The following is a 9663-nucleotide window of genomic DNA, read 5'->3' as shown; positions in this document are numbered from 1 at the left end:
CACATGCGCACTATCCTCACACCGGAGATGGGTGGCTACCGTGTCTGGGGCCAGGTCTGGGGCGGCTGTCGGCAGGGTCTGGGGATCTGCGCAGTGCCCAAGGCCGCAGGCTTTGGCACCGAGGCCAGGTGATTACGCACCTCCTGTTTCATGCGGGAGGGAGGTTGGGGCCAGATGAGGGTGTGTGCGGGATCAGCAGTTAGCCCTGCTGTGTGACCCTAAGTTAGTCAATTGACCTCTCTGAGCCTCAGTTCTCCCCTGGGTAAAATGCAGCTAGTTGAACCTGAATTTTCAGGGTGCCCAACTCAGGCTTTCGGAAGCATTTGTGGGAGGCCGCAGGATTTGGAGAGAGATGTTAGAAATAAGGATGGGTGGCACCTCGGGAAGTGATGATTCTCCTGTTGCTTACCTTACTTTTCCTAGGCATCAGCTGCAATCTCGAGGTTCTAGCAAACGGTTGGGCTCCCTGGATGACAAACCTTTCCGGAGGCTGCTGCAGCCAGAGAATCTCAGTCGGAAAGAGCTGGTTGATGTACTGAGGGAGGCTGTGGTGGACCAGAAAGGTGAGGAGTGGGAGGGATGGCTGCAGACAGATTAAGAAGGGGAGCAATTCTCACCTTAGCCTTCCGGGTACCTGGCTGGGCTCCCTGCTAAAGGCTTCTGGGTCAAATCCTGGTTCTGATTCCCACTAGCCACTGGAGTTAGGACCAGCCACACAATCTCTTCAGTGCCTCACTATCATGGGTACAGGGGTATGGGGTGGGGGTGGGGGGTGTAAGTAGAGAACCTTGCACACAGTAGGCACTCCACAATGGGAATTGCTGTAATGAAGTTTTTATTGATGGACAAAACACAAGCTTTGAAATCATATCTTGGCTCTGTAATCAGCTTGTTGTGTGGCTTTAGGAAAATAATTTCCCTGAGTCTCAGTCTTCTGTAATTTATTATTAATTTTCTCAACTATTTATTGAACATAGGCTATGTTCTGGGCACTGTTCTAGACATGGCTATATAGTACTGAACAAGATAAATATGGTTCATGCCCTTAGGGAGCCAACATTTCAGTGGGAGAAGTTGATGAACCAGGAAATAAATTAACAAATACTTACTAGTCAACAGTGCTATGAATAAAATGGTGTTATAAGAGTACCAGGGAGTTCCCGTCGTGGCTCAGTGGTTAAGGAATCTGACTAGGAACCGTGAGGTTGCGAGTTCCATCCCTGGCCTTGCTCAGTGGGTTAAGGATCCGGTGTTGCCATGAGCTGTGGTGTAGGTCCCAGACATGGCTCGGATCTGGCCTTGCTGTGGCTGTGGCGTAGGCCGGTGGCTACAGCTCCGATTAGACCCCTAGCCTGGGAACCTCCATATGCAGCAGGAGCGGCCCTAGAAAAGACCAAAAAAAAAAGAGTACCACTTGTAGCCTGGGTTAAGAACCCAACTAGTATCCATGAGGATGCTGGTTTGATCCCTAGTCTCACTCAGTGGATTAAGGATCCTGCGTTGCCACCAGCTGTGGTGTAGGTCACAGATGCGGGCAGACTGCGGCTTAGATTGCACATTACTGTGGCTGAGGCTGGCAGCTGCAGCTCCATTTTGACCCCTAGAGTGAACTTCCATATGTGGCAGGTGCGGCCCTAAAAAAAAGAAGAAAAAAAAAGGTATTATAATGATAAGGAACTACAGGAAGGGAGCTGACCTTAGATTGGGGATTCAGACATTTGAGCCAGGATGAAATGAAGGAGTCAGCCATGTGAAAATTAGACAGAGGAAACAGCAAATGCAAAAGCCCTGGGGTAGCAGGCAGCAGGCTTAGTACATGCAAGACACAGAAAGAAATTCAGTTCAGAGTGTAGTGGATAAGTCATGTCTGAGTTGTAGCGGGACCACAGGATGGTATGTATTGAGAAAGTGCTTTGTAAGCTGCTTTTGCTATTGCTAATGTTTATGTAATATATGTTTCAGGACCTCTGGTGACGTTGAACAAGCCACAGGGTCTGCCAGTGACAGGTATGGATGGGGGAAAGAGATGTAATGAGAAGGGTATTGATGTCTCTGAGGGGAGGAAGTAGTGAAGAGAAGGCATGGGGGGATAAAGTTGCCAATGGGAGCAACTTGGATTTTTCCTTTTTTTTTTTTCTTTCCAGGAAAACCAGGGGAGCTGACGTTGGTCTCAGTGCTTCCAGAGTTGAGCCAGTGCCTGGGGCTCGGGGAACGGGAGCTCCAGGTTGTCCGAGCATCTGGGAAGTAAGTGGTGAGGGTGATAGGAAGGTAGGAGGACAGGCTGCCATTTAAGTGGGGCACAGCTGCTTGGGAAAAAACTGAGACATTTTCCATGGGCTGGTTTTGGATCACAGAGGTAGGATACAAGGAAAAGGAGGAGAAGGTGGACAGCTCTGGGATCAAATCCTTATGCACAAACTGTGATCTTAGTTATCATTAATCCTCAGTTTCTTCAGTCATGAAATTGAGCTAATAATACCTATGCTCAGTGCACAGACCCTTCTCCAGTCCATGTTCACAGCAGGCAGTGTAAATTGATGTGATAATTCTTTCCTCTAATTGCCATCAATTAGAGATGGTGCTTGAGATGAAATGTTTGTTATTCCACAAACTCATGGGCTTGTTTGTGGGAATTGAATTATTTAATAGCTAATATATATAAAATTCCTAGTGTAGTGCCTCAATGCTTAGTGACACTCAGCAATTGGTGGTAATTGTTATGGTGTTTGTCTGAGCTTCCTGGGGGCCAGGGCAAAATGAAACACATTTAAGCTATGTACTCTTACTATCAAACACAGGTAAGACTTACTTGTTTCTCAGGAAGAGGTCCAAGTTATAGTTATGATTACTCTGATCTTAAGCAGGTCAGTGTTCCTTCCTAGGTGGAAAGGGGGTCTCCTTTATTCCTCGGAGAGCCCAGGGAATTTTAACTTTTCTGATTTGTCTCCTTCCTCCAGGGAGACCTCTGGGCTTGTACTCCTCTCCAGTTGTCCCCAGACAGCAAGCCGTCTCCAGAAGTTCTTCACCCATTCACAGAGAGCCAGGAAACCCACAGCCACCTACTGGTGAGAGGTGCTGGGAGGCTCCTGGAACAGTGGGGAGGTCCTAGCAAGCCACTCTGTAACCTCCTCCTGTGTCTTTCTCAGTGCTGTCACTGATGGGATCCCAGCTGCTTCTGAGGGGAAGATCCAGGCAGCTCTGAAAGTGGAACACACTGATGGGGCCAGTCTTGTGAGTCAGGGTCTGGGTGGGGAAGAGAAAGGGACCTTCCAGATGTATTACCCCCATAGAGGAGTCAAGGGTATAGACTTGGGGTGGGCTGTACAGGTGAATGATGACTTCACTGTGGCCCTTTCCCCGAGTCTGCTGGGAGCAGGGAGGGACTAGGGGTAGGTAGCTCCCAAGTATGTGTGAAGCTTGTTCATTCTTGGAGGCTGCCACCACAGGTAGTTCCCGTGAAGTCTCCATCCAGAAAGGACTTCTTGAAAGGTGTCAAGTGGACCCTCAGCCACTTCCGTGTGCTGGCCTCAGGCTCTGGCTGTGCCCTGGTCCAGCTACAGCCACTGACAGGTGAGTTGGCACTCCAACCACACTTGACAACTGTATTTGGCTGGCAGAGAGAGGTGGTGTTTTTAGTGGCAGCATGGGGAGCATTTGATGGATTGTGAGGATAAATGTGACCAACTTTAGCTAGAGGGGACAGCATTTCTGCTGTCAGTCTGATGGTCACCACCTTGCAGCTCACCTGTTTTTTCTCTTAGGTATTGATCTCAGCATCTTTTCTTTACCTCTGATGTTCTGTAGTTTCACTATGATGATTCTAGTGTGTGGGTTTAGTTTTATTTATCTTGCTTGGGATTCTCTGTGCTTCCTGAATCTGAAGATTAATCTGTTTCATCGGTTCGGGCAAATTCCTTCTTCACGTGTTGTGCCTCTCACATCCTCTCTGTTCTCTTCCTTTTGAATGCTTGATAGACAGTATCTGACCTTCTTGTTCTACTGCTGTGTCTCTTTTCACATTTTTCATGTCTCTATCTCTGCTGCATTCTGGATAATCTTTAAATCTACTTTCCAGCTGACTAATTTCTCTTCAGCTGGATCTAATCTGCCACTTTAATCTACCCACTGTATTTTTTACTTTTAGAAGTTTTATCTTGGTTCTTTTTTAAAAATATCATGTTTTCTGAGTTCCCGTCGTGGCACAGTGGAAATGAATCTGACTAGGAACCATGAGCTTGAAGGTTCAATCCCTGGCCTTGCTCAGTGGGTTAAGGACCCGGCATTGCCTTGAGCTGTGGTGTAGGTCACAGACACGGCTCAGATCTGGTGTTGCTGTGGCTGTGTCGTAGGCCAGTGCCTACACCTCTGATTAGACCCCTGCCTGGGAACCTCCATATGCTGTAGGTGCAGCCCTAAAAAGCAAAAAACAAAACAAAAAATGACTTTTTTTCTCATATTGTTCTTTTTTGTCTTTAGTCATTTAAAACATGTATGGTATTTCTATAATTTAATTGTCTGAAATTTGAGGGTCTAATTCTGTTGTGTTTCCTTCTTGCTTTGTGATGCAGGTTTGTGAGTTCAGGTTAGGTTAGGCCTTATCTGTGGAAACCCTTTATTGTCTCCTTTGAGGTGAGAACTTCAGGAGAGGTTCTGCCTTTGCTTCTGCTGAGCGTCCCATGTCATTGCTTCAGGACCTAAATACTTACGTCCCAGTTGGAAATTCACACATCACTCAAAAGTTTCTACAGCCCCAAAACTGTGTGAGAGTAGCTCTTCGTTGTGAGTTCTTTTTCACTCCCCTCACCCAGACCTAAGGTGCTCCTCTGCCTTCCTTGGTTGCTGGCTTTTTCTCCTCATCCATCCTTTCAATGAAGATGTAGGGAGTTACTGTTGTGTCTCAGTGGTAACGAACCCGACTAGTATCTATAAGGATGCAGGTTCAATCCCTGGTCTCGCTCAGTGGGCTAAGTATCTGGGGTTGCTGTGAGCTGTGCTGTAGGTCACAGATGCAGCTCAGATCTGGCAGTTGCTGTGGTTGTGGCGTAGGCTAGGAGGTGCAGCTCCAATGCAACCCCTAGCCTGAGAACTTCCATGTGCCACACATGTGGCCCTAAAAAGCAAAAAAAAAAAAAAAAAAAAAAAAAGAAGAAGAAGAAGATGTAGCCTCTTGGGTTTCATTTGGGCACCAAGGCCACATCCCTGGTCCCTTGCAGCTCCTTAAACTCAAGCCCCCTGGGTATCAAGATTGGCAGCACCCCTATAGGAGGTGAAACATTGGCTCTCCTGTGCTCTGCATCTGTTTTCCTTTTGTATTTTGGTCTTTGGGACCTTACTTTTCCGTGTCCCCAGCTGTGTATTTTAAAAGATGATTGTCATAGTTTTCCAGTGTTCCAGGTGGTCTCTAAGAAGTGGGTTTTTAGATTATCAAGTCCACCATATTGCCAGACAGGGAGGCAGAGGACAGCACCTGGGTTTGAATCCCAGCCTATTGGTGGGCCAGCGATTTCTTCCTGAGCTTTGGTTTTCCTGTCTGTAAGGTGAGAATGATGAAAGCATCCACCTCAGAGGGGTGTCAGAGGGATTAAATGAGTTTACATATGTGAAGCATTTTCTACCGTGCAAGTTTTCCCAAAACCAATTCACCCTTTTTGTTGTAAGCCAAAAAAGGGAATTTATTAGTGCACATTAACTTAAATTCAGGCCTGGCTGCATCTGGAGGCTCGGAGGACATCCTTAGAGCTGTTTCTCCATTTCTTCTCTCCTCTTGTGGGCTGGCTTCTTCCTCCTGCAGGCTGTCTTCATGGGAGGCACAGGTGGCAAGGGCTCCAGCAGCTCTGGGCTCACACCCAACCAGCGATGCAACCCAGCAGGAAAGAGTGTTCCTAGTCCCTAGCAGCTTCACAATACCTTCAGGGTTACATCTCTCCTTGAGTAAATCCTGCAGGGCCCGTGGATTGACAGCTCTGTCCAGACCTGGTCATGCACCCCCTCCGGGGGCAGGGGTGGGAGCATCACTTCACTGAAACCACAGGATCCGAAATAGGGGTGGCACCTCCCCAGAGGAAAGGGAGAGGGGCAGTACTGGGCAGGACAGAAGGAGCCACTGCCTACCATCTGTCCTCTCTCTCCTGTCTTCTAGCGTTCCCCAGCCAGCTACAGGTGCACATGGTCCTACAGCTCTGCCCTGTGCTCGGGGACCACAAGTACTCTGCCTGTGTGGGCACAGTCCTGGGCCAGCGCTTTTTGCTGCCAGCTGAGAACACGAAGCCCCAAAGACAGGTACCCAAGCCCACCTGCCTGCTGCCTCCTGGGGGTGGGCTTGGGGTGGGGGTGGACAGCATCTCCAGACATTAGCTATGCAGCATGGGCCTCCAGAGCTACCTGTAGCCCTGTCTTGCTCTATGGCCCTGAGCAAATAACAGCACCCCCCCCCCCACCTAGGGTCTCATTCTGCCCATCTGTTCAGTGTGGAAGTTGGACTAGCTGGTTTCTACAGGGCCCTCTAAGATTGCCATACTGTTGGGGGCAAGGGGTAAAAGAGGTTGTGTGTATGAATTCCAGTAACTCTATCTGTTCTAACAGAATAACCTCAAGTACCAGAATCTTAACATGATAACTTCCTTCTGTGTTAAGCCCAATTAATGAAGGTGGGGTAGGGATGGGCTTTGCTCTAAGCTGTCACTCAGGAACCCAGCCTGTTGCTATCCAGCCAGCAGAGGAGAAGACAGGGTGGGTTTGTGGGGGAGGTTTCTGGGGGCTAGGCCTGGAAATGGCACACATACTCACACTCCCATCCCGGTGAGGGGGGTTCAGTCACATGGCGTCACAAACCTGCAAGAGGGGCTGGAGAATGTAGGTTAGCTGAATGCCCAGAACTGGGTGAGCCCCTGGCCATATGCGTGCGTGCATGCGTGCGTGCGTGCGCGCACGCGTGTGTGTGTGTGTGTCTCACCAGCTGAATGCTGACCTGTCCCTCACACCCCAGGTCCTGGATGAAGCCCTTCTCAGCCGCCTCCACCTGACCCCTGCCCAGGCCGCCCAGCTGCCCCTGCATATCCACCTGCATCGTCTCCACCTCCCAGGCACCAGACCCAGGGACGCACCCATCGAGCTTCTGGCACCTCTGCCCTCTTATTTCTCCAGGACCTTACAGTGCCTGGGGCTCCAGTACCAATAGTCCTTCTGTTCCTGCTGTTCCCACTGGAAGGCAGTGGGACAGAGGGAGGATGGGCTGTGGTCAGGCCCATGCTAGGGAGGTCAGTGTCAACATGCAGTAGGACCATGGTGTAAGATCCTGGGCCTGTGGTTGGACAGACCAAAGATGACATTTTGGCCAGGCCACCTGCTATGAGTGTTGGGCACATGACTTCTCCTCTGTGGACTTGAGATAATAAAGGTACCTACATCAGAATGGTTGTGAGGATTTGCTGAGAAAGAAAATGTTTATCATGGACTGTGCTTTCTGCTGAGTTCAGCATGTGGCCTTTGTATTTGTTTCTGGTCCAATTCTAGCTGAGAGATGTTGGATTTTTTTTTTAAATTGTGGTAAAATAGACCTAATAAAATTTACCATCCTAACCGTTTTTAAGTGTCCAGTTCAGTGCCATTAAGTACATTCACAGTGTTGTGCAGCCATCACCATCATCCATCTCCAGAACTTTCTTAACTTCTCAAACTAAAACTCTGTCCCCATTAAACACTAACTCCCCATCCCCCATTCCTCCCAGCCCCAGGAGCCGCTATTCTCTGTATATAAATCCGACCACTTATAAGTGAAGATGTTAGGTCTTTCACTTTAAAAAAACTGAAATAGGAGTTCCTGGTGGCTTAGCAGGTTAAGAATCTGGCACTGTCAAGACTGTGGCTCAGGTCAATGCTGTGGCCGAGGTTCAATCCCTGGCCTGGGAACTTCTGCATGCCACGGGTGCAGCCAAAAAAATCAGTAATAAACTGAAATACATCAAATATACAAAATACATAAAGCATCTCTGTGACTTAAAGTGACACCTACATAACCACCACTCAGAGCACGAAACAGAAGCAAACCCCTCCTCTTTCAGAGAACAGCAGCTCTCAACTCTGACCCCACCTTAGAACTTAGAACCCCCTACCCTGCCCCCTTAGGAAGCATAAAAGAATCCCCCATGACTCTGCACCCAGAGATGCTGGTTTAACTGGTCTGGGATTAAGATCCTGGCATCAAATCTTTTTTAAAAGTTCTGGGAGGGGAGTTCCCGTCGTGGCTCGGTGGTTAATGAATCTGACTAGCATCCATGAGGACACAGGTTCAATTCCTGGCCTTGCTCAGTGGGTTAAGGATCCGGCATTGCCGTGAGCTGTGGTGTAGGTTGCAGTCGTGGCTCGGATTCTGTGTTGCTGTGGCTGTGGTGTCCAGCTCCAATTGTATTCCTAGCCTGGAAACCTCTCTATGACACAGGTTTGGCCCGAAAAAGCAAAAAAACAAAAACAAAAACAAAAAACGTTCTGGAAGGGGTGCTATTGCTCAGTCTAGGTTGGAAACTGCTGCCCTGACTTGGAGAGTTCTTTCCACATAAAGTTTTACCACATAAACATGCATCCCTCAACAAAATTCTTCATTTTGTCTGTTTCTGAAATTTCTATGGAATGGAATCATGCCATATATACACTTTTGTGAGTTGTTCTCCACCCTAGTAAGTGCATCCATTGCACAGCGTGCAGCTGGAATGCCAGAGCTTGCAGTTGACCCACTGGATGATTGTGGGACATCAGGTGGCAGGCTATGACCACAGTGCTGCTGTCAGCCTGCTTGGACCCATTTCCTGGTTTAGCTGCAAGGGTTTCTGGATCAGAGTACAGGTATCTTCATTTGACTAGTGTGTTAGTTTCCTGGGGCTGCTGCAACAAACCACCACAACCTGAGTCACTTGAAACAACAGAAGTGGATTCCCTCCCAGTTCTGGAGGCTCCAAGTCCAAAGTCAAGGCGTCGACAAGGCTGCAACACACCCAGCTCTGCCTCCATCTCCACTCATCTGTCTTCTCTTCTGATTCTTACAAGAACTCTTGTCATGGGCTTTTGGCCCCTTCCAGATAATCCAGGATGATGTCATCTCAAAACCTCTATTTCCATCTACAATGACTCTTTTTTTTTTCTACATAAAGTCATATTCGTAGGTTCTAGGGAGACATATACTTGGGGCAAGGGGACCATTCAACCCATTACACCTCAGAAACACCAGACTTTTTCAGGTGGCTGTGGCTTGTTGGATGCTTCTTTTATAGGTGACCTTGGCCACTTGCTGAGGAAGGGACAGATCCACTTGCTCTGGAGGACGGCTGGGGTTTAGGTAAGGTCCACCCCTCCCTGTTATGTCTTCTGTTGTAATCTTGTGCCTATTAAACATCATTCTGTGGCCAGCCCACCTCCTCCTCTGAGCTTGGGGCCTGGGGAGATTTCTAGGGCTCAGTAGTCCTGCAGTGTGTCCCAGCCTTCTGTTCATACCATGTGATCTTGGGCGGGCCCTGATCTTCATTCAGACTGTTTCCTCGCCCAAAGGCCAGAGATGCCAGGGCAGGCCCTGAACAGGATGCCTCATGCCTGTCACTGGGTGGGAGTTCTGGGCTTTCCTTTGTGGAAGAGTTGCTGATGGCCTCCAGCTCTTGCTCTGGACCTTGGGCTGCA

At 48.7% G+C, this 9663-nt stretch overlaps 1 protein-coding gene across 5 annotated transcripts; it reads left to right on the top strand.

Annotated features, from left to right (window-relative positions):
• On the top strand, nt 1-7580 carry RPUSD3 (RNA pseudouridine synthase D3). Of its 5 annotated transcripts, XR_007134950.1 has the most exons (10): nt 2-128; nt 424-563; nt 1963-2007; nt 2145-2244; nt 2958-3065; nt 3147-3231; nt 3447-3570; nt 6140-6279; nt 6583-6729; nt 6986-7050. XR_007134950.1 is itself a non-coding variant. In XM_047780605.1 (9 exons), the coding sequence occupies exons 1-8, from the start codon at nt 4-6 to the stop codon at nt 6255-6257; spliced, it is 858 nt and encodes a 285-aa protein (XP_047636561.1). In that variant the 5' UTR covers nt 1-3; the 3' UTR covers nt 6258-6279; nt 6583-6606. The 5 variants fall into 5 exon arrangements, 4 of the variants coding, with proteins under 4 accessions (XP_047636561.1, XP_047636547.1, XP_047636570.1 ...); XM_047780605.1 differs by lacking the exon at nt 6986-7050 and having other exon boundaries at nt 1-128; nt 3434-3570; nt 6583-6606; XM_047780591.1 differs by lacking the exon at nt 6583-6729 and having other exon boundaries at nt 6986-7580.
• Nucleotides 7581-9663: the final 2083 nt, after the last annotated feature.

Source organism: Phacochoerus africanus, chromosome 1 (genome assembly GCF_016906955.1).
Source record: "Phacochoerus africanus isolate WHEZ1 chromosome 1, ROS_Pafr_v1, whole genome shotgun sequence".
Classification (NCBI taxonomy): Eukaryota; Metazoa; Chordata; class Mammalia; order Artiodactyla; family Suidae; genus Phacochoerus; species Phacochoerus africanus.
This window is presented reverse-complemented; position numbering and strand designations above follow the sequence as displayed.

Excerpts from the sequence above, each read along its gene's own strand:
- RPUSD3 (XM_047780591.1), top strand. The coding sequence starts at position 4 with ATGCGCACTATCCTCACACCGGAGATGGGTGGCTACCGTGTCTGGGGC. Across the intron at positions 2,245-2,957 it reads GTTGTCCGAGCATCTGGGAA|GGAGACCTCTGGGCTTGTAC; the intron begins GTAAGTGGTGAG and ends TCCTTCCTCCAG. Across the intron at positions 6,280-6,985 it reads ACACGAAGCCCCAAAGACAG|GTCCTGGATGAAGCCCTTCT; the intron begins GTACCCAAGCCC and ends CTCACACCCCAG.